At 32.3% G+C, this 27,489-nt stretch overlaps 2 protein-coding genes and 1 long non-coding RNA gene across 3 annotated transcripts; all 3 read left to right on the top strand.

The window, feature by feature from the left end:
- Positions 1–10,329: 10,329 nt before the first annotated feature.
- LOC131029151 (uncharacterized) lies at positions 10,330–10,979 on the top strand. The gene is made up of 3 exons (XR_009102704.2): positions 10,330–10,556; positions 10,656–10,748; positions 10,835–10,979. It is a non-coding gene; the product is annotated as an uncharacterized LOC131029151 (long non-coding RNA).
- Positions 10,980–12,021: 1,042 nt separating this feature from the next.
- On the top strand, positions 12,022–13,832 carry LOC131873348 (receptor-like protein 35). Its single transcript, XM_059216300.1, has 3 exons — positions 12,022–12,060; positions 12,299–12,685; positions 12,885–13,832. The coding sequence occupies exons 1-3, from the start codon at positions 12,022–12,024 to the stop codon at positions 13,830–13,832; spliced, it is 1,374 nt and encodes a 457-aa protein (XP_059072283.1).
- Positions 13,833–14,167: 335 nt separating this feature from the next.
- On the top strand, positions 14,168–15,370 carry LOC131873349 (receptor-like protein EIX2). The gene has a single exon (XM_059216301.1). It carries the CDS (start codon positions 14,202–14,204, stop codon positions 15,219–15,221), a length of 1,020 nt encoding a protein of 339 aa, XP_059072284.1. The 5' UTR covers positions 14,168–14,201; the 3' UTR covers positions 15,222–15,370.
- Positions 15,371–27,489: the final 12,119 nt, after the last annotated feature.

The following is a 27,489-nucleotide window of genomic DNA, read 5'->3' as shown; positions in this document are numbered from 1 at the left end:
GTAAACTTGTATAGGGGAAGAGCACCAGTTATAACACATGTTTCAGTTAGGGTTTATTCCTTGCTCGTCCAACCCTCCAATTACTAACTTTAAGGAAATAAAAATTATAATAACTAAAAGTTCATTAATAAATTTCACATGTACCAATAGCTATCAACTTTATCCCAATAGTTAGCATTTTTGGACTGTAATTGGCTTATTTGTGTACCTTTAATGGTACCTATAACCCATGACTACTAGGGCATTTGTCCATAAGTATTAGCAATTGAAACTACATGGTTATTGGGGCATCTTTAATAGGTATTAGGTGAGAAATTGAAATGACCACTTGTTGACCCTTGCATGCATAAAAAATCCCACAACATCAGTCCTTATTACCTAGAATCTAAAATAATAGCCATAAGAATTTTAGTCATAAACAAAGACAAAAAATATTAATTATTAAAATCAGATGTACAATTTAAGATTAGTTAGTGCACAAAATTAACTATAACAACTATTGATACAATATTTTCAATCTTAGAATAAATTCTCAAATAGGTTATCTTATATATATGTCTCCCAAAATCCGATTCTTTATTCTCTGCAACTTCATTCAACGCACAAAACTTTCACATTTGTACTCATTCATTTCTCACTATCCATGTATAGCTCACAGTTGATATTGCCCATATACTCATTCATTTCTATTTGCAACTTAATTCAATACACAAATCTTTTTCATTAGTTGATAATGCCAATTTTACGGTAAACTCTTGGGTAGATTAGCCTATAAATATATCTTTGAAAATCAGATTTTTATTCTATGCAACTTAATTCCATATACAAACCTTTCACATTTATACTCGTTTATTTCTCACTGTCCATCTACAGCTCATAGGTGTAGATATGTACTATAGAATTCATTTTCGATGTACCTTAAGCTTATGACCAGTCTTCTCTTTTACACAGTCAATGACTTACACTAAAGTGATAGAATAAATTTCAGCATCGACTAGCTAGCATGAAGGATGCCCCTATTGAACTTTATAGCCTCCCTATCTCTATTGTGCATGAATTTCCTACAGTCTCGAAACTTGTGCAGTTTTCCCTGCAGTCTTGCCATCGAAACTTGTGTTGCTATTGTCATGAAAGGGAGGCTATGGACCGGGAATAAGCGGTGAGGTAGACGATGAAACAAGAGGCTGGCGACATTGAGGGTAAGGATCCTGCAAGCCTGAGGCCCCCCCCTTCGCAAATTTCCTACGGGGGTTCCACATTCTCGCAGGGAATTTAGGGAGGGGGCTCTCAGCCCTGCGAGGTTGCAAGGGCTTAAGCCCTCTCTCTCCCTTTTTTAAAATTTAAAATAACTAGCAATTGCACCTTGGTGTGCAATGGGTACGCCGAAAGAAGTGTGGAAGGTTAATCAGAAAAGAATTGGTCTATTGTTTTACATATAAATTATTTGTAAATTATTTTATTCTTATAAATATTATTAAAATATTTTTATTCATAAAATTTAAAATAGAAAAAGTTAATAAATATTTATAAATCATGTTGAATAATTTATTATTATCTTAATATTTAACTTCAAATTATTAATTTTTTTTTAAATTAAAATTTTATTTTTCTTACTAGTATTTAAATAAAAACTAATATACTCATATCATTTTAGTTCTGTTAAAAATAAAAACAATAATAGTAGACAAATTTTGAAAATTATATAAAAAATAAAATATTAAAATCATTTAATTTTATAACATATGTTTTATAATATCAATAAATACCTAATTTAATAACAACTAAAACTTCTAACTTATATAATAATTAAATAAACTCATAATCTACGTTTTTGTGTGATACTAATTTCTAGAAATAAGATTCGTATGGGTTGGATAGGGTTTTGAGGGTTTCTAGAAATAGATGTACAGAATTATTATCTTGTATTTAAGGATTACATATCTTCCCATTTTAAAAATCAATTCAAAAATTTATTTTACTCAAACAAATAAGATAAAATATCTAAAAGTGCCACTCATTTCATTTAATGGTTGTCTAATTTAGAGATGAAGCATTTTTCGCACTTCGTACTTATTGTTTTCTTCCCACAAAAGCTGCAACCACCAAATTGTTTAGCCATTTTTCAATGTACCATTACTTCGTCATTAATACATGAGCGGTCTATACAGTTCAAAATTGTTCGTATAGGATGCATTTGAAACATATAAAAATTAAAAATAATAATAATAATATGAATCTAATCTTAGCAAGAAATATATATTAATGCCCACGTGCCACTGTAAACTCGATGATGGAAAACAAATAAAAACAGTGAAAGTCGGACACCTTCCAGTCAAAATTTGTCCATTGTATTTTAAATTCTACATTGTCAATCTCGATGGCAAACCCTAATTACCGTAGGTAACACATAAATATCTGTGCATTCAATAAAGTTAATCTTAAACTTTTTTAAAAGCAATATATTATAGTCACTCCTGTACTACGGATATAGCTGTGCATGGAAGTCGACCCTGACAAATTCGTATTGCCCTGCAAAATGGCAGAGTTTGCAGGTAAATATCGTATTATGAAATTATCAAGATCGACAGTGGCAGAGTTTGAATCATCTTGCACACCAATAGAAAAATGTGCACCATTTGTTCCATCGTTTTGACGCGGCAGGAAATGAATCAACGGTTGTAGACAGTGCAATCGTCTTGCACTGTCTACCTACGACCCTGCATCGTTGATGGACAAAAGAAGCTTGTCCATTCTCAGATAGGAGACGCTTTCGACGTAAAAATATAAAATATAAAATAAAATATAACATAACATTGACCTTGATCTAAGCTTTATCATAGAATTCAAATCATAACTCTAACCGTAATAGAGTAGTACTCCTAACCCCAACCCTAACCTTTTCTTGACCTCAAGATTTATCCTATAATGGTAATCCTAATTCAAACCTAACCCTAACCCTTAGAATTTTAATCCTAAACCTGTCACTAAGCCTAATTCTGATTTGAACTCTAAATGTATTATAATTCTAACCTTAAATATGATCTGAATATTAATAACCTTAATACTAACCTTGATCTTAACACAATAACCGCAATTAAACTCTAACTCTAGTCACAACCTAATAAATACTAATCCTAATCATAATTAAATACTAATCATAAAAAAATCGTAATTAAAAATATAAATCGATTACAATTTATTAATATTAATTTTATTATTCAATATTATTATTAATATTATATTTATTTTTTAAATATTATAATATTTTTAAAAAATAATTATATTAATCATTTTCATTTATTATACTATTATATTATTTTAATTTTACTTATTTTATAAATTTACTCTAAATTTGATCATTATAATTTATTAATATCCTATTAATTTTGTAAATTTTTTTTTAATATTATTATTTTAAATTTATTAATTTATATTATTATTATTTTATTTTTTATATTTTTAATATTTTAATTAATTTATATTTATAATTTAAATTTTAAAAAAAAAAAGAGAAAGAGGGGTTAACCCCCGCAGGGCTGGGCACTGGCTATCCAGGGGAAAATTTGCACCGCCTGGATAGCCGTGCTTCCTCGGTCCGTGCCCCTCCGCGTTCGTGTCTGCCCACCTGCGTGAAAGGTGCCCGTGAAAGGACGTCGCCTCAAACCGCTCGCCACACCTCTGCCGGTCCGGATTTCCCTTTTTCCTGCGGATTCTGGTTCCGTTTTGACACCGTGTTTTGATGCCACCGAACTGCAAGTGATAAATATCATAAATGCTGCAACTGGGGACTCCTTTCCGTGCCGAATTTCGCTTCCATTGAAACTAAATGCATCCAACAACTGCAAAACTCCCGCCCGCTTGCAATATAACACTCGCTGAAATGATTTTTCTCATCTTCTTTCTCTACGTTTCGCCTTTGCTGTGTATGTTTTTTCAATATATCGTGATGCATAATCTTCTTCTTTCTCATGCAGCCGCTGTGCGTGTACAGGTTAGCCACGTTTTTCCCAAAAAAATTCTTGTTCTACATACCAATGCCAATATACCATTTTTTTTTGTGTAGGCGGCACAGAAGGGATTGATCAGAATTACAACAGTGAGCCACTGGTTTCTTCCCCATTCAAAATCACATTCTGGCCTCACTCATTAACAAGTAGGTGCAATGCATATCTATGTATGTATGTATGTATGTACATGTATATGTATATATGTATAAATATGCATATATATATATATATGTATATGTATGTATATGTATATATATACATATATACATATACATATATATATCTTCTAATCTTGTGGAATAGAAGATAAAGATACTTCAATGGATCTTTGTGTCTTTCTCTTTACGCTTGTTTGATAACTCTTTATTTTAAGTTTTATTTAGGTATTGTTGCTTATACCTAGTATGTTCTAAAAGAATCATTAAATGACACTCCTTCCTTTTCAAATGAATTAATAAGGTCTAATTATTTAGTAACTATATTTTTTACCTTATATACAATATATAAAATATCTCCATTATTTGAGAAATATTTTGGAATGTCATCTCTTATTCTAAAATCTTTTAATTGATAAGAAATTAATCTACAATATCACCTCTTCCTGACTTCAAAATTTTCATGCAAATTGGCCCAAAAGTCTTTCAATAAGGTCTCATGATTAGTGAAAATTGGTGGGGTGAACCTTCTTCAACTTCTTAGCAATTTCAAAGAAACATTGTGGGTTAGACACATTTATCCAATTTCTAAAGATCCTCTTTGAATGATTTCAAGTCTACTTTGATGTACATATGCATATCTAGTATACTTTCATTCACACCTAGGGAAATACTTAAATCTAATTCCATCTTTTTCTTCCAAGTTATTTGTATAACATTTAGAGTTTTTAACCCATGTTTATTGTTAAAGAAGAGGTCAAGGTCTATCGATTGCATGATAAATTTTTCAAAATTTGTATAATTTGCATGCAACTCTTTATGAATTTTCAAGAGATTCATTCTATTCTCATTAATTAATTCAACCTTGACTGACAAAAAATTTATACATTTTTCTACAAAATTGAGGTCTTCATCACACACACACACGCTATATATATATATATATATATATATATATATATATATATATATATATATATATATATATATATATATACATATACATATACATATACATATACATATACATATACATACATATACATACATACATACATATATACATATATACATATATATATATATATATATATGTATATATATATGTATATATGTATATATGTATATGTATATATATATATATGTATATATATATATATATGTATATATGTATATATATATGTATATATATATATATATATATATATGTATATATATATATGTATATATATATATGTATATATATATGTATGTATGTATGTATGTATGTATGTATGTATGTACAAATATATATGTGTGTGTGTGTGTGTCTGTACATATATATATGTACGCATATACATATGTACATATATATATATATATATATATATATATATATATATATATATATATATATATATATATATATATATATATAAATATATATATATATATATATATATATATATATATATATATGCATTCATACATATATACATATATATACATACATATATGTATGTATATGTATATATATGTATGTGTGTGTACATATGTGTAGATTTTGTCAAGCTTCTTAATAGTAAATCATGATTTTGTGAAATTTTGACCATGTCTTAATACTTGAGTTAAGAGCTCAAAGCCATCATTTTATCTTTTGGATAGTGATGAGCATCATCGAAGTAAACTCAATATTTGCACACCCAAAAAATGTTTCACTCTTCCTAAATGTCATACTTATATTCACACTTCCATAACACTTTTCTATTTTTGGATATAATTAAGATTTAATCAAATTTGGATTTCATATATATGAATGCTTAAGAATTCGTTTGCATGAAAATGTGAACAAATTTCAAACCACTAATTAATCACTTTTTAAATTATTTGTAGGCATTTGAAAACTAGTTCAAAGGACACGTAGTGGACCAAGATTTTTCCTCATATTGCACACCAAAATTCAGGTAAATTTGTCTAGAGTGTGTTTCTTGTTGTATAATATTTGTCAACAATCGTTAAACTAGATTAAATTTTGCATACTAACTTCTCTTTTAAATGTTCAAAATTTTGTACTGGATATAATAGTTTAGTTTTTTTTAAATTTTGATGTCTTATTTTGTATGTTTTCTTATTATATTTTGTCTCCTTTATAGTGTAAGTACTCAAAAAAATTAAAATATAAGAGAATCATTATTATAGAATAAAAAGGTCATGTTTTTGTTTTCTTAGATTCAAATTATCTTGTTAAAGCTTAGGTGTCCGATTTCCAATATAGGTTTAGGTGTCTCAACCATGAGATGTGGCATTCTATTTTATTAATGATATGATGGTTTTCATATGATTTTGGTATTAGTAAAATATATTGTTGAGGATATTGATACAAATAAAATGGTATCAATGTAGTTGTTACTAGATATTTGAACAAGCTAGAGGGCCACTAACCATATTAATATTATCCAGAATGGGTAGAAAGAATAAATGGGAATCACTTATCAAGCTAGATGTGCAAGACATCTCCAACGAGGGAAATAATTTCTCAAGTGAAGACCTTGAATGGACACCAATTGGAGATGATAATAACCGACATATAGACTTATGTGCTGCTATCCCTTTTGAGAGACTCTCTCACTTTGTCCAAGGAGAAGGTTTTTTGGATGACACTGACACACAATTTGTAATTAAAAAGCATAAAGTGTACAATTTGACAGAACCTAATGACCACGCCACCAAGATGTATTTAAGGTTTGTTTAGATTTAATAAATTAATTAAGCACATCACCTTTTATATTTGTCATTAATTATATCAATTAATATATATTTTGTACATGTATAAACAGTTATCATTGTGCTTATGGGCCTGAGGATAGAAGAAATAAACCTGAAAACAATCTTGAAAAAATGCAAAGGATACGAAGGTTTACTCAAAAAAGGGGTTGTCAAGCCCACTTTTATGTTAAGGTTATGTATGGTAGACCAAATGTTGCAATCATCACATATAATGAGTTTAGCCATCAAGATGCTAATGGTGAATTTTGTCATGGAAAGGATGACCCTTCTGGTGATCCAAGAAGTAGTGTTGCACCAAGATTATCAAATGAATGCAAATCATATATTGAATCCTTATTGTTGATGGGTGTGTCAATTGACACAATATGTGAACAACACTATTTGGATCGTGGTTTGACAAAGTTGATGAATAAGAGGGACACATGCTGTTGAGGAAGGATGTATTGAATGCATGGAAAAGAGTACGCTCTCTTCGATCACAAAAAAATGAAGATGATGCAAAAAGTGTATGTTTGTGGCATGAAGAGGAGAAAGATAACTTCTTCTACTATAAAACACCAAACAATGAGGAAAATGTTCCATTTATCATAGGCATTCAAACACCATGGATGCGGGAGATGATGGTGAAACATTCACATAACTCAATTATTGCAATGGATTCCACATTTTCAACAAACAAATATGGGGTAAGTAGAACCATATTAATTGTATTTGTGGATCTTAATTTAGTTAGTGGTCTATTTTATCTAAAAAATTACTTATCAATGGTTTATTCATGTGTAGTATCAATTATATTCCTTGCTCGTATTTGATGAACAAGAGGCTGGTGTGCCTATTGCATGGGCCATATCTTCAAGAAATAAAGTTGAAGATATAAATGAATGGTTGATGGAGGTTTACAAGAGAGGGAAACAAGATAAAGAAGATTGGCATGTCAATGCATTCATGACAGATGATGCTAGTGCAGAGATTGAAGCAATCAGGTTTTATTAGTCTTAGTTTATGTTTATGAGATTGTAATTTCTTAATATTTAGTTTATCAAAATTTATATTCCCTAATTTTCAACATTAACTAGTTTCAATTTAACAATTAATTTTGTTAAAATCCCACTTATAAACTTTGATGATGTAACTTGTAGGTTATCCTTTGATTGTCAAGTATTGTTATGCATTTGGCATGTACGTAGGGCATGGTTGAAGAATGTGTATAGGTAAGTCAATCTTTAATTAAAACATATGGTAAATTGCACGCGTCAACTTCATAATTTGATCTTCTATTATGTAATCCAGGTATGTTAGTAATAAGGATGTTGCAACACATATATTTGATAGATTGGGTGAGATAATGTATGAAATAAGTGATGATCAAGGCATCACTACTCAATCGATCAAAAATTTTATGGAGGAATTCAAAGAAGAGAAGAAATTTATTGATTACTTTCAAAATACTTGGTGTCATGATGAGAGTCGTATTGGTAAGATAATCAAGTTATCAATTATTGTTTGTATACATTTTCATAATTTAAGTTGTTTTTTGTATATGCTAAGACTTCATTATGTTTGTTTGTATAGCAATGTGGGCAAAACATTTTCGAAACTTCTCTCATGCAAATCAAGAAACCAATGCTTCTATAGAGTCATACCACTCCCACATTAAGAGTCACTATTTAAGTGATCGTTCTAAGAAATGCACAAGGAGAATGGATTGGCTTATTCATACACTTCTTCATAGAGTAGAACCATTCTACAAAAATAAAAGATATTTGCAGTTATCTGGATTCCTCACAAACTTCAAAAAGGAAAGATATTACATAACTGCTCTAGAGAGATCAAAAAATATAGCAGATGCAGATTGTTTTCTATATGATCTCCTCCCTAACACATATAGGATAAGAAGCCAAACAATTCCAACAAAGTGGTATTTTGTTAGGAAATTTGAACCAAATTTGCATGTGTGTGATTGTGATTGGGCAAAAAGAGGAAACACATGCAAACATGTGTTGAAGGTCTTAGATATTCTAAAGAGAAACAAACCAAATGAGCAAGACCAGGTTGTTGGTAAGTGTCATTTCATATTTAAGTTTAATATTTATATTTTTAATTATTATAATTTTTTTTCAATACTAACTAAATTAATCTTATTGAATTGTAGATGATTTTACTCCACTGGTTGATGATATTGATGAAGTTAGAGGGAATTCTAGTCATGAAATTGACATCATTGGTAATGTTGATATGATGTTTATAATTAAGTATAAAATGATTTTTTGATTCATATCATTGATTAATTCTTATTTCAATTGTAGATGGTTGCATACCCTCAGAAGATCAAGATGTGCATGGGGTTGTCGTTGGTGAAGCTCAAAGAACTGGTAATTCTTAAAAGCATCATTTTATAATGAAATATGCGTTGTTTTTAAATATTTTTTGACTTAATCACTATTATATCTATTACAGATGGTTGGATATCATCTAATACTTCTAATGATGGATTTCAAAGTTCCATTGATTATTTAAATTCATTGCTCCAAAATTTACCGACCAGTGAAGATGAAAAAAACATTTTTAGTCAGTGTGTTGAGAGGTTTAGAAAAGATATCAATGCATCTCTTGCTTCATCTTCCAAATTTAGATCAATCCCTGGCTCAGAGAACATGTCTATTAGACGAATATCACCATGGTTTAGTCCAACCAAAATGCACAAACGTCATTCTATTCATCAAAGATGTAATGCCATATCTGAAAACTTAAATGAAAGAGTTGAGGAGCATGAAACTTTTCTATTCCCCTCTACAATATGTAGAAAGCAAAAGAAAAAAAAGGTCACCAATCGCTCAGGCATAGCAATACAAGAAGAAAGAGATATTATCATGCAGCAAGGTGAGTACATTTATTCATAGGTATTTGAGTAATTCACATATCAATACTTCTTATTTTTATTTCATATGTTAAACATATGTTTATTATAGGTTTGAATGATCAAGAAAGTACTCGACGACGTCGATTGCCTTTCTCCATTGATCTAAACCAAATGCTAATAGATGAAATACAAGCTGTAGATAGTAAGTTAGTCAATATTAAACATTTTTATTAATTTTTATTGAAAAATACTCAATTCCTATCTCTAACCATTTTTTTGTACTTAATTAAACAAAAAGATACAATTTCTAGAGATCAACCATCAATGCTTAGTATTATTTCAGCTCAAACATTTCAACAAACTGTTGCAGGTAATTATGAATTTTAATATTGTTTAGATTAATTACGTAATGTGATTTTATACTTGAGCATTTTATCTAAGTTGATGTGTTACATGTGTACTTCAATGCAATTTCAAGTGATAAAGAAAAAGATCAACAACATATGCTGCCCTTTTCTATTGATCTTAACCAGACATCAATGACAATGGATGCAATACAAACTAGATATGGTCACAAAATTATTAAATAAAAACAATCAATTTTGTGTCTTTAGTTTGTAATTAATTTTATCTAAGCTGATGTGTTGAATGTGCTTGTTATTGCAGCATTAGAAGATCATCAAAAAAATCAAGAATATATGGTACCGATTTCTGTTGATCCTGAGAAGACAACAACAACAATAGTTGATGCCATGCAAGCTAGAGATGGTAATGAAATTGTGAAGTGAACTTCATTAATTTTCAGTCTTTAATATATAAATTAATTTTATACGTGATATATTAATGTGAATGTTATTGCAACTTTAGATGGCCAACAAAACTCTCAAAAAAACATGCAACCATTTTCTATTGATCTTAATCAAATGATGACAATAATGGACACAATGCAAAGCGGAAACGGTAAGTAAATTATGAAATGAACTTCAATCAAATTTGAGTCTTCAATTTGAAAATTAATCTTATAATGTCCTCATATGTATTTTCAGGTGTTGATGATATTCATATGGAGGATCATGATCAACACTTTTTTGGTTAATCACTATAGTGTATTATTCTCCAATGTATTAATCGTTAAGTACTTTAACTCTATTTTAAAATTAGAGCTTGGAGGGAGTGGATTGTGGAATTAAGATAAAGACATTATTTGTATATTGTACTTTTGAGTTAGACTACTATTGTAAAAGTGAAAAATTGGCTCATCCTTTTGTAAGCTTTTGTGAAATTTATGTGTAGTGACTTACTCACTTCCACAATGGTCACATTTATTATTATATATATAATACAAAGTTGCAATGATATATCTCCTATGCTTATATTTGACAACAAATTTGGTAGTGTGAGTTCTCTCATATTGTGACTATAACTAATATGAATGATATGTGCATTTCCAATGGATTTGATTTCCAATCATGGTGGTAGCTCTATGATGCTTTATATTTTCATTTCTATATTATATCTATTCATCATCTTGGTGTATTTATGTTGTCTCCCACTTCCCATTCAACATTGTCTCATCATTCAATCTATTGTATTCTGTAAGGGGTGGTATTTATATTTGAAGATTATCTAGGTATGAATTTTATTTATCTATGTTTGAAAAATGGACAATAAAGATATTTTAAAAATTAGGCATATAAATTATGAATAAAAAATTTATATATATAAATTAAAAAATAACCAATTTGTTAAAACTTCTTCTTATTCTTATTCTCTAACGAAAAATATTTGGCTCTTCCATATTTCAGCTATATTAATGATGTTGCTTACTAAATCTCATAAGGTCTTGAAAAGATTTCAAATTAGAGGACAAATTTAACATGTAGAAGGTGTAGATTCATTTCACAAAGGTTAGAATTTCATTGTTTCCTACCACACTTATTTGAGCCTTCCTAGGGAATTTATTGATCCATTTGAAAGTTGATCATAAATGAAGTTTTCAAGGGTATAGGGGAATTTGACATTCAAACAATATCCATCTTTACATACGCATTTGACCTTTATAGGGGAAGTTGCTTTCATGTTTTGTAGGTTTCATATATTTTTGACACCTCATTGTGATGCACATTAATGTCTCTCTAACATATCTATGTTATGGGATTTTTTTTTACTTGCAATTTATGCCAATATTTGTCTAAGGCCATGTACAAACACGTGGGAATAAATTTTTTTAAAAATGAATGTGCGAGAGTGCATTTTACCAAAAAGAAACAAAGTATAGTGTTATACTAAAGTATCGGACAAATACAAATCAATGACATGTTAAATAATACTGATAAAATTGAACTCAAAAGATCGTTTCGATGGTCTTGCTTCTCTTCTACAACATTATCCGCCGTTCGATGAAAAACCGAGGTCATCTCTTTCAAATAAGATGCCTTCGACGTAATTATTAAAAGAGTTAAATTATAAATATCATTATTAATATATAATATCATTTAAAATATTGCAAGCGGGCGGGAGTTTTGCAGTTGTTGGATGCATTTAGTTTCAATGGAAGCGAAATTCGGCGCGGAAAGGAGTCCGTAGTTGCAGCATTTATGATATTTATCACTTGCAGTTCGGTGGCGTCAAAACGCAGTGTCAAAACGGAACCGGAATCCACAGGAAAAAGGGAAATCCGGATCGGCAGAGGTGTGGCGAGCAGTTTGAGGCGATGTCCTTTCACGGGCACCTTTCACGCAGGCGGGCAGACACGAACGCGGAGGGGCATGGACCGAGGAAGCACGGCTATCCAGGCGGTGCAAATTTTCCCCTGGATAGCCAGTGCCATTCATTTTCTATCTACCCAAGGGCTGTGGTCGCTCTTTAGTTTTCCACAGTCAACGGCTTATAGTACAGTGAGAGAAATATTTTCTAGCGACGTTGAACTATCGGGGAGGTTACGTTATAAATTTGCCTCTCAAAGTGGGATTTTTTGTTCTCTGCAATTTCATTCAAGCAATGGCTGTTGCTCCAATTCACCTTGCCTTCATCAGTGCATTTCTCATCATCCTTTTTACAAGCCCATGTATTGGTCTATTCATTTGTCCCTCCCAGGAATCCCAGGCTCTTCTTTTCTTCAAGGAAGCCTTGAAGGTCTCTGATGGCATTCTCAGTTCATGGGATAATAGAAGCGACTGTTGCTCCACATGGGAAGGTATATCGTGCAACTATGCCACTGGCCATGTAGAGCTGGTTAATCTGACTGCTTACACCAACCACACAGAGCAGGGTTTGCAGAGTGGAGTCATATCGAGTAGTTTGTGCAGCCTTCCTTTTCTCAAATACCTCATCCTGAAAAGCATTGGATTAACAGGTAATATCCCTTCCTGTTTGGGAAATCTTTCTTATCTTCAGGTTTTGGTGTTAAAGAACAATAGTTTGACGGGGATAGTTCCTCCTGCAATTTGCTTGCTCACAAATCTTGGCCATCTAGATGTAAGCATTAATCAACTCGTAGGAATCTTACCACCGTGTCTAGGAAATCTTACCTTTCTCCGTAGACTCATTGTCCATTACAACAAATTAACTGGGCAAGTCCCAATTTCCTTGAACAAACTCTCCTTGCTCAAGTTCTTGAGTATTTCCGGTAACAAGTTCAATGGCAGCCTTCAACTCACCGGGCTTTCTTCCCTCAATTTGCTCTTTGCTCGTGATTTTTCATTACCTGAGAACGTTACTTCTTCCCAGTTGGCATTGCCATCCTCCATAAAGGTTCTCTGGCTCTCCCACATCACCATTACAGATAGTCTGTTTGATAACCTTGCAGAATTAAAATTTTTGTACGTATCATATTGTGTTTTGAATATTAGCGCAAGTTGGCTTCCGAGCTTCCAGTTAGCGGGCTTAGATCTAGTCTCATGTAGTATTGGTGGTAGAGTTCCTGAGTGGCTTTTCACTCAGTATTCATTACAGAGGTTGGCATTGGCTGACGACAATATTGTTGGAGAAATTCCCAAATGGTTAATGGAGAACAATCCTCAGTTGTTTCTGTTCAACATTTAAGGAAATCATTTCAATGGCAGCCTTTTTGTTCCAAGTAGATCAATTCGTTGGATGACTGTATTTGATGTATCTAGGAATGCATTCACTGGACACGTAGCATCTACGTGGCCTCCAGATCTTCAGCTCCTGATGGTTAATGACAATTCTCTGATTGGCAATATTCCTCCAGGTTTGTGCAATTTAATTCATCTTGAAAAGTTAGATCTGTCAAACAACAAATTGAATGGAAGCATTCCTTCATGCTTTGCAATCTATAAGAGAATTCAAGTGTTAAATTTGGGGCATAATAGGTTGGATGGAAGTATACCCCAAGGGGTATGCTCCTCCTCTTTAAATGTGAGAAACAATGAGTTAAGTGGCGCCTTCCCTATGTCAATCATAAATTGTAAGATATTACAAGTACTAGATATCGGCCATAACAAATTTGCTGGGCATATTCCATGGTCAGTTGGAAATCTATCAGCCCTTAAAGTGCTGATGATGAATGATAACTCTTTCAGAGGCAGCATTCCTTCAGAAATTGTCCAACTCAAGCAGCTCCAGATCTTAGACCTTTCGTCTAACAATATATCAGGTGTTATTCCACACAGCCTTGGATCTCTAAAAGCAATGACTCTACCAAGAGAAGACGGCCATATATTATCTTCTCAGCTGAACCCATTTCAAGTAATTACAAAAGACAATGGCGTTAAGTCATATTCTGGGATTGGTCCTATTGAGTCAATTATATATCAAGTTCCGTCTCATGATGAATTGGACATGACTGTAAAAGGCTTAGATCTGAAGTATGCGTATATTTTTTCCACTCTCACAGGTATGGATCTTTCCAATAACCAATTAAACGGAAAGATTCCGTGGGATTTTGGAAAGTTGAAGGGGTTAAGGTATCTCAATCTGTCAATGAATAATCTCAGTGGAATTATTCCACCCAGTTTGGGGGATATGACTGAACTAGAGTCACTGGATCTTTCAACAAATAGGCTTTCTGGAAAGATTCCTGAAGAAATTGAACTGGCGACTTCATTGGCGGTCTTAAATTTGTCCAACAACAACCTCTCAGGCAGCATACCTCAAGGACAACAGATGACCACATTTCCAAACACATCATATTCTGGGAATCCATATCTGGAAGGATGCCCACTTCCAAAGAAATGTTCTTGGCCAGAGTTTACTCACCATCCTCCCCCAAATGATATGGAAAACAGAAATGCAGATCATAGAAAGCATATAGTATGGTATTATATTGGAGTAGGATTGTCACATGTAGCAGGTTATTGCTGTGTAATGTTCTTGCTTGCACTGAGAAAGGGATGGAGACAGAAATACTTCAAGTGGGTAGATAAGATTTTGAAGTTTCTGTTTCCTTGCATACGCAACAGGAGATTATGAAGGTTCAATTTGCCAACAAGATGAAGCAGAAGTATGCCCCAACGCTGGATGCTTGAGGTTGCTTATTCAAATTCATTATATTCTGTATTCTCAAAGTCTAGTATTAAGGTGCAAAATCATAAATAACAAGAGCTGTGAGACAGCATGAGTCCCTGCCTTGAGCTAAAAACATGCTAGCAATGCAGTGAACCATTGAGAACAATTAAGTAGTATAAAGTTACTTTGAGCATGTAAAAATTGTATATTATAAATTTTTAAATTTGGGTGAGCTTATATTTGACATAGTAGGAACTTTTTCTTTTCATATAATGTAATTTCAGAAACAGTTTACAACTAAAATTCAGTGCTAAAATCATAAGTGGTTGTAGTGTTCGAAGAACAAGTTATCAAACCTAGTAGAAAGTGATAGTTTGGAAAGTATGGTGTCTAATACTATGCGTGTTCTGAATTTAACTGAACACTGCACAAAATTTGCATTTATAAAAACTATGCATAATATCGAATGTTTGTTGTGAGAGATAGTTAACTATACTGTAAAGACATAGACGAATTAGAATTACTCAAACTTTTTCACGATTTAGAGTTTAATGGTTAAGTTTGTATATACTGTGAAAGTGTAGAACTTAATGGTTAAGTTTGCATTGCAGCTATATACGAAGAAAACTTGTAACAATAGAGAGGATAAAACATGATGGATACATCATGTATTCAAAAGAATATTTCATGTAAATTGTTCGTATTTACTGCACATGTACCGTGTTCTTCTAGACCAATAATATTTCTTGTGTTAATTGCTAAAATAGAGATTTGGGAACAACCATGGCCTGTACTGGCCCCAAGTAAGTTTCAGAAGTTGTTACATCCAAAAATAAACTCAGTAGTAGTCAAGGATTAGCAAGAAGTGTGATAAATCTTGGTTTTTTATTTTTATTTTTTATGATGTAGAATATTGTTGAGTAAGTTCACCATTTTTGGGGAGTCAAGTGAACGACTCTAAAAATGTGAATAATTGTGAAATTATCTACCTATCCCTAATCAATTTGCTGTTCAATTTTTAATGGTTGTCCTCAATTGATTTTCTCTTCAATTTTCAAGATTTCTTCTAAAATATTTCTATGATATGTAGTTATACATTGATTACTTTTTTTTTTGTGCTAGAAAATCTTGATTGACATGCTACACAAATTGGTTAGAATGACTTAATTAAAATGGCAAGGCATAATATGCCAGTGGTTATTTTTATGTGTGATAAGAGTCTTCTTGATGGGTCTGGTGAACAAGGTCTTCTAGTTAGGATAACCCCATTCTGCCTTTTTAGCATCAAAATTGAGAATTCCTTTGATGTAGTTACAATATTAGATTGAACTTTTAAACTGCACTGAAATAGCATCGAATGATATGCCATTGATATCATCAACTGTTTCATTTTAATTTATGAGAGATCAAATTTCTGGACTACTTGCTGCATGATATCCCTTACTTAGGGTGGCCTAACAATGCCTATGGTATAAAAAATGATTCTTTCTTTGATCTAATTGTAATCCCCTATTTCAGTTCTAAAATGCTATGAAATGGAAGTGCTCCTTGATATTCGCTATGATCAATTTTTTATTTTTAAATTTATTTATTGTGATGGAAATTTGGGATTTGCGTACTAGGTAGATTCCACTAGTTAGAACATACTACATATGTATAAGGCATAAAAAATAAAGCTTTCAATGTTCTAATTACATAGCTAGTATTCATTTCTCAATGGCCTAAAATGGCAGGGCGTAATATGCCAAGGGCCAATATATTTCATGTGAGAAGTTCTTGATTGGTCTGGAGCACAAAATCCTCTAGTTAGGACAGCTCAATCGTTCCTTTTTGCATTACAATTGAAATTTAATTTGATCTGATTACAACGTCATTTTTTATTTTCAAATTCCACTGAAATGGCATAGGATTATATGATCATGTTTTCTAATGTATCACTTTTATGCGTGATTTATCAAATTCCTCTTTGTTGGTTGCTGCACAAGATCACCTACTTAGGGTATCCTAACAAAGTCAACAACATAAAAATAATGCATTGGCATGGCTCTTAACTAGTCGATGACTCTTAACTATTCCATGACTGTTATAATGTGCAAATCAGTCATCAAAGTTCGAAATGGGTTGGCATTTCTGGATTTGATTGTCAGGCAAATAGAGGTGAAACTTCTATTTGAGATTCAAATCTCTTTACATTCTGTGAAATTAATAAAAATATTAACTTTTCATTATGACTACAAGTTTGTTGATAATAATTTGCCTCGATTGTTACTGCAGTCTCTAAACAACAAATATGATTGCAAAGTACCATTGGTACTCATGAATTCATTTAACACACATGATGATACAATTGAGTTCATGTAAACATGTTTGTTAATGTACTCTTAATTATATTTCTCTATTCACAATTCTTATAAACATTCCTTGAATTCTAAGTTTGTACTTATTTGCCTTTTTGTAGATTGTACGGAAGTACTCTAACTCAAACGTTGATGTCCACATTTTTAACCAGGTAAAATATATGATACATCAATGTAACTGGATCCTATTATTTAAACTGATTTGTTTAGCCATCTTTTTTCCATTGTTTCTTTTCATGGAATTCTCTTTTTATAATGCTTGTTTATATTTATAGAGTCAATACCCACGCATGGTTGCAGAGGATCTGACACCTTGGCCAAGTAATGGTCGTACAGACAAAGATGGATGGTAATTTTCTTAACACTGTAATTGAATTTTTTAACTTCAAAGACAATGTCTTATTGTCGTAATACTCTATTAAGGCTTTTGAACTTTGAGATTTTTCATGATTTCCCACTTTAAATTTGAAAGTCAACCAAGTATGCACCATCCCTTCTTTCCCTTGACGTTCTGAACAGAATTCTAGTTTCTTTCTATTACCTGGACATTATACAAACATAGTTATTATTTCAGCATCTACATGTCCCAATTAGTTGAATCTGAATTTTGGACAAGAGGCAAATCCATGCCTAAGCAAGCAACCTTCCCATCATAGGGGCTTAAGGGAAGCACCCGTCAAAGCCGATTGGCATGAGTGCAAAAAAAATTTAATTACCATATATATATTAGTAAACATCACTGAAACTTGGAGACAAGTATTTTGGAGTGAGTGTATTTTTCAGAGATAGGCATGCATGTCAGTTACCAGGAGACATGTTGCAGGAGATGCCTTTAGAAGGTAGAAGATGCCACTTAGCATCTCCTAATGGATTAATTGACATCTGATATAAAAGGCTTAATTGACATTTGATATATAGGATAAACTAAACGAATGAGTTAGACACTGAAAACTCTGCAGATCTCAATAATTATCATCAATATTAACAATGAAAAGTGTTGGAAATCTAGCCAGCATACAAAATATGATATGTTTCTACATGTCTTGAGGGCAGTGAATTATAAATAATACTGAAAACACAATGATATGTCAAAGCACATTTTATAGCTTTTCAACTGTCAAATTACATTGTCAAAACATCATTGTGTGACAGTAGTGAATTACACATAATGCTATAATTATAATATTAAAAAACATATTTGATAGCTTTTGAAAGGTTAAATTACGTTGTCAAAAATCATTAAGTATTCTAATGAGCCAAAATTCTAAAAACAATGGACATTAATATCTATCGGTTTGAATATTCAACACTGATTATTGAAAATTGAGTAAAATGCAAAAACATGACCTTTAAAAATCAAGCCTCATAACTAATCTGCGACTTCCACATATATACTAAACAAGTGCAAATGAGTATAATTACTCAAACAACAGAATCATAAAAAAAATTAAAAGATTTTTTCAATTAGGTTTGAATACCCATTGCATCTTCTTAGACACTTATCAGCAACCATAATGATAGCATTTCTTCTGGTTCTCTAACCTGCTAGCAACAGTAGTCTGAATAGCTAGTTTCAAACAAAGCCGACTTATTTTTAACTCTATTAAGAAGTAATGCAAATAAAGCTTTTCAAGCATCATTTTAGTAAAATCTTTTTACTATAAATATTATAATATATATTTATGGCTGATGCCGCTAAAATTTAATGCACAGATAAATGAGTCAAAATGGAAATATATCATACCAATATGGCTGATGCTGCTAAAATTTAATGCACAGATAAATGAGTCAAAATGGAAAGATATCATACCGATATGCTAAACAAAAGCCAGAAAATGAAAATTGGAAGTATTATCTGCCCAAACATGGATAAGATGTATGATGAAAAAATGAGCAGAAGAAGCATTTCTTAATTTGAGCTCTGCAACCAAATTTTGGAGATTGCTTATGGTGAGATTTTTTCAATTATTAAAATTATATAGAGAATTCTAGATTTTAAAAATGAATACAACTAAGTATATTCCCTCCAAATTGATGTTAAAATAAAGGTTTCACCCAACAAAATATATTTAATAGGCAGTGTCACATTATAGAAATATTAAAACAAATACATTTTCTTGTAAAATGGATAGCAAATTAGGGTTTGATAAAAAAATAGTCTCTTGAATTTTTTTGTTTTGAGCGAAAAAATAAATGACTGCCACCAAGGTCAAGAAAATGAGGATTTGGACTGAAATTTTTAGTAAAATAAAATTTCGGACTCAATTTTTCATACAAGCAAAATTATTGATATACTATGTGAATATACTGACCTGAGGTTTGTCACCGTGATACGCTGGTGACTCCATGGCTGCTATCATATTTTGTCAAGAATTTTTAATAGTTTCTTTGTGCCTTAATTTCAGGTTCATTGTTACAAAGTTGAAATGCTGCAGGTTTTTCACGTCTTCTTCAACTGGACCGGGTATTCAGAAGTACCAGTAGCTTCCAGAGAGTTGTGGAGAGACAACTGTCTTCAACTAGATTGGCTATTCAAAGCTGCCAGTAGCTTCGAGGGAAATGTAGAGAAAAAGATGGCTTCCATGTACGACATAACGAGACTAAAAATCATGACTGGTGGGACCGACTTTTTAATCTTGCTTAAGATAAGCTTTGGCACCATCAAATTTCAATTTTTACAAATATTAGAAAATCATCTTAATTGTTTCCTTGCTCAAAATTTGATTGGTCAGCTATTTTACATCTATTTATATTTTAAAGAAAAAAACAAAAACCCCAGAAAAAAGTACACTAGCCAATCAGAAAAATCTAAAAAATATGAGAAAAATGATATTAATAAATAAATTAAGTCAACTATAGGATAAACTATTGGATAAATGTATGACACGGTTTTCGGAGCAAAGTAAATTGAAAAAGTGATGGAGACGAAAACGTTAGTCTCCGCCTATAGATAGGCGGGACTAATTAAAGTAGTACCTGTCATGTGCTCACGGTATTAATCGTGAAATGAACGGTGACCCCCAGTTACGCCTTATGCATGGAATTATCCTGCAGCCTTTTCTTGTGTATTGATAATTATTATGTAATCTCCTGTTTACTATCGGAAGATTGCTTTTAGGTTGTCTGTCTCATTATGGGGACAGATATAGGTGCTAGAGATTTTGACATGGCAATTTTTGTTCATTGAGTATGCGTACTCAGTAGTGGTTTCTGTGATATATATATTAAAAATTTGAAAAATATAAAATAAAAAATATTGATATTTATTAGTATATTTATATTAAAAATATATGTAAAATATGTCGAGAGATATCTTATAATAGAAGAGAATCATTGTAAAATAATTCTTCTTATAAAATACTAAACATCAAGAATACAAATCTATTAGTGTGTCGCATGCAAAAAGTTGTGAATCTAGTTGGAGACAAGTGGCGAAACACCTCCACAAAAAAAGGAAACATGGCATATTTCATGCATTTACCCGTAATTTGTATGTCAAATTGTTTCCAAAATGCATTTTTGTTTACCAACATTTTGACGTCATTGTAGATGCCTCTCGGCATAATAATTGTCAATAACTATTATATGTAAAAAATAAAAATATTGACAAATATATAATTAAATGTTTTGTTAAATGTTATTATATAAAGAAAATTATAGTTAAGTGAGGGTTTTTTAAATTGAAAGACTCTTAATATGTCTAGGTTTGAGTATTCACTTTTTATTGAAGGCTATTGGGTGTATTCTCTTGGAGAGAATTGGGAGGTTACCTACTACATTGAAGTGGCATATTATTATAAAATATTTGTCGATTACTTTATATCTTACATTTATTTGTGAAATATATTTTATAATAGCCCATCATTCCAATTTTTAACCAAGATTACATTTCCAATTGCCAATATTAGTTTGGAAACACGTGTCATAATCTAGTCTACTATTTTGGAACCTAGATTAGCCCCTTTTCTTGATGAGTTATTTTTGAAGCCTTATTGTCAAGTCATGGTTAGTTCATATGTGTATTTAACACGTTTTTTTACCCTTCTATGGGTAGTTTGAGTCTCTTAGGCACCGCATTTGGTTTTGAATCAAAGTGAGAAAACCTTGGAATTAGAGTCATTTATTCATCCATTTTGGCTAGAACCCTTTATTTAACATAGGTTCTTTTAGGAGATTAGGCTTACATCATCCACATATTTGACCAAATATGATATAGTTTTGGGGTAGAGATTAATTTCAACATCTAGAAAGATATAAATTATAATTTTAACTACTTCTAGTATTGATCAAAATATTTTTCTTTGTTCTAAAGAAATTGTTTTTTATAATGTGTTATTACAAATCTAGGTACATGATAACAAAATTTCCATAAAAGTAGCTCACCTCCATGTTTTACTTGACCATTAGTGGAATGGCTCATGTGTTATGACAAGACTCCCCCTATCTCCCTCATCTTGAGGTCACTCACCTCCTCACAAGAACTACAAAGGTTGAAGTGTTTATTCTTATGCTAACTATGTATCTCTCCTCCCAAGCCTATTTGAAAGTGCTCCATCTCTCCACCTCTAATGGGAGAAACTCCTAAGTGACCATTGGGTCGAGCCTCTAACTAATTTGATCTAACATTTTTCCTTACTTGCTTGTAGCTATTTTCTCACATGCGATGAAAAAGATAAGGACGTACATGGGAAGAAAATGAGCCTCTCACATGGACACTCTAGACCATACTGATGTGTGGAATAAACCAAATGACCAACACACTCCTATCATCTCTACTACTTTTTTTTATACTTAGTGGCTAGTTTTTTATATATTTTGCAATCAAATATTCAACTCGTTTGAACATTAAAAATAGAATTTGTTATCAACCAACGTTTTTTTTCGAATGTGTATAATTAATTTTATTAACTGATAAAAACATACACCTATTCATAAAAATAATAAAAACCAAATTTATACTAAATATTTATATTAAATTAAATAACAATAAAATAATTGAACATTTATATATATGTATATCTACACACACACACACATATATGTATATCTATACACACACACACATATATATACACACACATACACACACACATATATATACACACACATATATGTATATATGTGTACACACACACACACACACACACACATAATTGTTCTATTATTTTTATTTTTATTTAATTTAATATAAATATCTAGTATAAATTTTGTTATTATTATTTTTATGAATAGGTATATGTTTTTATTAGTTAATAAAATTAATTATACACATTCCAAAAAAAGGGTTGGTGGATAAGAACTTCTATTTTAATGTTCAAACAAGTTCAAAATTTGATTACAAAATATATAAAAACTAGCCATTAAGTATCAAAAAAACTAGTAGAGATGATAGGAGTGTGTTGGTCATTTGGTTTATTCCACACATTAGTATGGTCTAGAGTGTCCATGTGAGAGACCCAACTTTTCCCCATGTATACACACACACACACACACACACACACACCAATATATATACATATATGTATATATGTATTATATACATATACATATACATATATATACATATACATACATACATACATATATATATATATATATACACATATACATACATACATACATACATACATACACACACACACACACACACACACACACACACACACACACACACACACACACACACACACATAAATATATACATACAAATACACACACACACACACACACACACACACACACACACACACACACACACACACACACACACACACACACACACACACACATAAATATATACATACAAATACACACACACACACACACACACACACACACACACACACACACACACACACACACACACACACACACACACACACACACACACATATATAAATATATACATACAAATACACACACACACACACACACACACACACACACACACACACACACACACACACACACACACACACACACACACACACACGCACACATATATTCATATATACATATATACCTATCTCCATGCCTGTGGTAGAAATAAAATTGATAGAGTTATAACTTGCTCTATCTAATCCACCTGAATAATGACCATATTTATAAACTTGTATTAATCTAATGAGAAGAATCTGCCCATACAAATGGTGTTCAAGTGAGTAAAGAATTTATTAATTCTTACGAAAGTAGTGCAAGTCAAAGTATCACTAATTTAATATGCTTTATTCTTGTGGGGAACGGGCCTTCCCAAGTTTACTTTTCATGACAACATTTCAATTTTTGTGACAACATAATTCTAATAGATAAGATTGTGACAAGTATTTGGACAAACATTCTCAACACAAAATCCATCATTTTGAAAGGATTAAGATGGAGTCTTGGAAATGGTAAGAAGATTCGATTCTAGGAAGACTTGTGGGCTGGTCATGGCCCCTTGTTGGATTAGCCCTAGGCCAGTCAGTATAAAGCTTTGTGTGTGGATCAGATTGGTTTATGGGTTGTTGATTATATTTGGAATGGTTAGTGGGTGATCTTATTCAATTGGATCCTATTTTGAAGACTCTTTAGGTTTGGTTGTCTTTTATTCATATTTCGACATCTCCTATAGAGGATTCTTTAGTTTGGAATGGCTCCTCCTCAGGTGGTTTTTCAGTCTCTCAATATTTTTCCTTGCAAACCGAAACATGTGCTCCTGCTCCCTTTTGGTCCTACCTCTAGAATCATCTGTTGGTGGCCAAGATTAATATTTTTCTTTTTTTGGCTTTTCATGCAGAATAAAGTAATTTCAATTGATAACCTATGCAAACGTTGGTTGTCAATCAAATGTTTTTTTTGTAAAGATAATGTTGATGATGTTTCCCATTTGCTAATTCACTGTAGCTTTGTCTAGGATATATAATCCTTTTTTTAATCTCTAGGGGATTTTATGGTGCTTCCCCCTCAGCCTCTTAGAGTGTTGGCTTCAATGGAGATTCCCTTAGATACTAATATGTCCCTAACTATATTGTGTAATTCCATGTTACCCCACATTTATTGGGGTGTCTAGAAGGAAAGGAACAATTGTATCTTCAGGGACAAAGAATCTCCATCCTTCCCTATTGCTAGTCGCATCCAGAATTCTATTGAGGAAAATTTTATTTCCTTTTTCCCATCTCACCAGCTTGATCCTTCTATTCCTACCTTGGCTCTGAATTGGGACGTCATTAATAGATGGCACATCAATTGGGATACTTCTAAACCAACTACAAAACTAAAGCAACATGAACCAAATATTGTATGGGTTCCCCCGTAGAGGGTGGATTAAAATTAATATTGATGGGATGGCCAAGGGAAATCTTGGGGTGGTAGGTTGTGGTGGAGTTGCACATGATTACAATGGTAGGCAGGTCTCAATAGTGGCACTCCCAGTGGGTACTCAGACAAACCACTTTGCTGAGGCAAACACAACTTACCTTGGGCTTCAACTTGCTATCTGGGGAGGTCACATAAAGGTTTGGCTTGAAAGAGTGTCCCTATTTTTTTTTATTTTTTTTGTATAATCATTCAAATCCTAGCTAGACAATCAAGCACTTAATCCAGGATTGCCTCAATATAATTTCCAAGTTGGATGAAGTCCAAATCACACAGGTTTATCAGGAAGAAAACCAACTTGTAGATTACGTGGAAAATTTAGGTGTGGGATATAAAAAAATGAAATGGTGGGGGGAAGGGGAAACTTTATCGATACACTTATGTGAACTGGCATGAAAGAATGTTGAAGGTCTTCTAGATTTTGAATGGCTGATTATTAATGATCTAGTCCTATCACATGTGTAAAACCACTCTGGGCAATAATTCGAGTAGACTTAAGACTATGGCTTCTAGATTATTCTTAGCTTTCTATTTTTGCATCCTCTGGATTTTCTTTATTTTGTGATGGTGAGCCTCAAAACTAGTAAAAGAAATTCCATGGGGGTGATAAAATAGGATGGAGTTGACTTCATATCGTAAATGGGAGCAAAAAAAAGATATGTGGACTGAGATTAGAAATCATGGCGTCATCCCTTACATTAAAAAATAGAATGGTCTTGATCCCAAAGCGATGGAAGGGATTTTCAATGGCTAGAAGAAGGGCATTCTCGGTGCATATGGTACTGAGTTCACAATCAATGAGGATCTAATTATAGGTATCAATGGTTTGCAAATGGAGGGGAAGAAATTCTATAGAGAACACAAGGCGATAGAGGAATCCCTTTCCACTTTCTTTGACAAGAAGAGCGAGAGAAGCATGGTTAGAAAGACGGTAGATCAGGGCTACAATAGAAAAGACCCGTTGAGGCTATGAGCTGATATGGCAGAGGTAGTTATGGGGTACATTACCCTGGATGACGACTATGTTATTATTGTTTCCTATCACTTCCCTATTTTAAATCATTTTAGGAATGATTGGAAAATTTCTTTGCCATTCTATTTGTTATCTTCTGTAGGGCATAGTCTTTCAAACCATGCAAAGAACTATGAAAACCCCATCTTACATGAGGGTCTTATCCTTCTCATAATGGAATATGCTAAAAAACATGAAGTCAAGCCCTCACCAGCCCTCCAATGTGATAGTGAGCCCAAATCCCATACTGGTCATGATGTGCATGTTGTGTCTGATACCAAAATTGAGGACGAAGGGTTTGCTATAGATTGGTGGGACCTTTAGGGGTTGGAGGAAGATCCTGAGTATAGGCCATCCGAGGAAGAGGGCCCCCTTTGCTAAGGTCACTCCTGGCACTAATAGTAGTAGGACGTGTAAACCCCACTTGGTAAAGGCATCCAAAAAGAACAACATTACCCCTCCTCCCCTGGATATGGGTAATATTAGCTCCAAGATGCAAAAGGTGGGGAAATTTGTGGAACCAAATGACAAAGGGGATAAAGAGATTAAATTGGATATTCTCCTAAACCTAGACCAAGTGGATCCAAACAACAGTAAAAATGATTTGACGGATATTGACATTGTACTAACCAATTCCACATTCAGTCAGAAGAAGTGTTTCCAATGGTTTATCAGTGAAATTAGTGTTATCATACATGGAACATTCAAAATCATTAATACTTTCACCAAGAATACAATTCCCAACAAAACTAATAAGCTCCTAAAAATGACTCAAAATTCAACTGAAGATGTTAAGGTCATTGAAATTGAGCATGATTCTAGAATTGCCAGTTTGGAAAAAGATTTGGTAGACGGTAAAGGAAATCTCAGAATCTAGTGGAGACAAGCAAAAAATATATGAATAACAGTGTGGTTCAAGGCATTAAGATGCTGAATGAGAAAATGAAATTTTATCAAGTTCAATCGATTAGAAACATTTTGCAGGTGCAGACTTCAACAGGTCCTACAAGAACTAGGACCAGGATTCAAGAGAGGATTACTACTAGGAGCATTGTGGAGGAGCTGGAGAACATTAACAAAAATTTTGTGGAGAAAAATTAGGAGCATTCAGGAGCTTATTTTTAAGTTTTAGTTTGTTTTCTCTGTGCTTTAGTGTAGTTTTTGTTGCAGGGCTCTATGGGGTTATGCCCCTATTTTTTTTTGTTCTACTATTGGTTCTGGACTATATCATTGATTCTTTATTATTTTTTGGATTTGGGTTTCAGGTCCCTGTAAAACCTACTTTATCTAAATCAAAAACAATAAAATCTAGTGAAGAAAGAGAGAAAGAAAATGGTGTGTGATTTTTTATCATCTAGAGTACACCAAAACAAGTCAATTAATATCCATTTCATCCTATGACTTTGGGTTTCTTTACGCACATTTAAAGTGGCAATGCCACCACTTAAAAATATTAAATGAGATTGGTAATTCCAACAACCAAAGTTGATGATAAGGAAAATAATGTATA

Source organism: Cryptomeria japonica, unplaced genomic scaffold, assembly GCF_030272615.1.
Source record: "Cryptomeria japonica unplaced genomic scaffold, Sugi_1.0 HiC_scaffold_1540, whole genome shotgun sequence".
NCBI lineage: Eukaryota > Viridiplantae > Streptophyta > Pinopsida > Cupressales > Cupressaceae > Cryptomeria > Cryptomeria japonica.
This window is presented reverse-complemented; position numbering and strand designations above follow the sequence as displayed.

Excerpts from the sequence above, each read along its gene's own strand:
- LOC131873348 (XM_059216300.1), top strand. The coding sequence starts at position 12,022 with ATGAATGTGCGAGAGTGCATTTTACCAAAAAGAAACAAA. Across the intron at positions 12,061-12,298 it reads TTTTACCAAAAAGAAACAAA|CGGGCGGGAGTTTTGCAGTT; the intron begins GTATAGTGTTAT and ends AAATATTGCAAG. Across the intron at positions 12,686-12,884 it reads AGTCAACGGCTTATAGTACA|GAATCCCAGGCTCTTCTTTT; the intron begins GTGAGAGAAATA and ends TGTCCCTCCCAG.
- LOC131873349 (XM_059216301.1), top strand. The coding sequence starts at position 14,202 with ATGTCAATCATAAATTGTAAGATATTACAAGTACTAGATATCGGCCAT.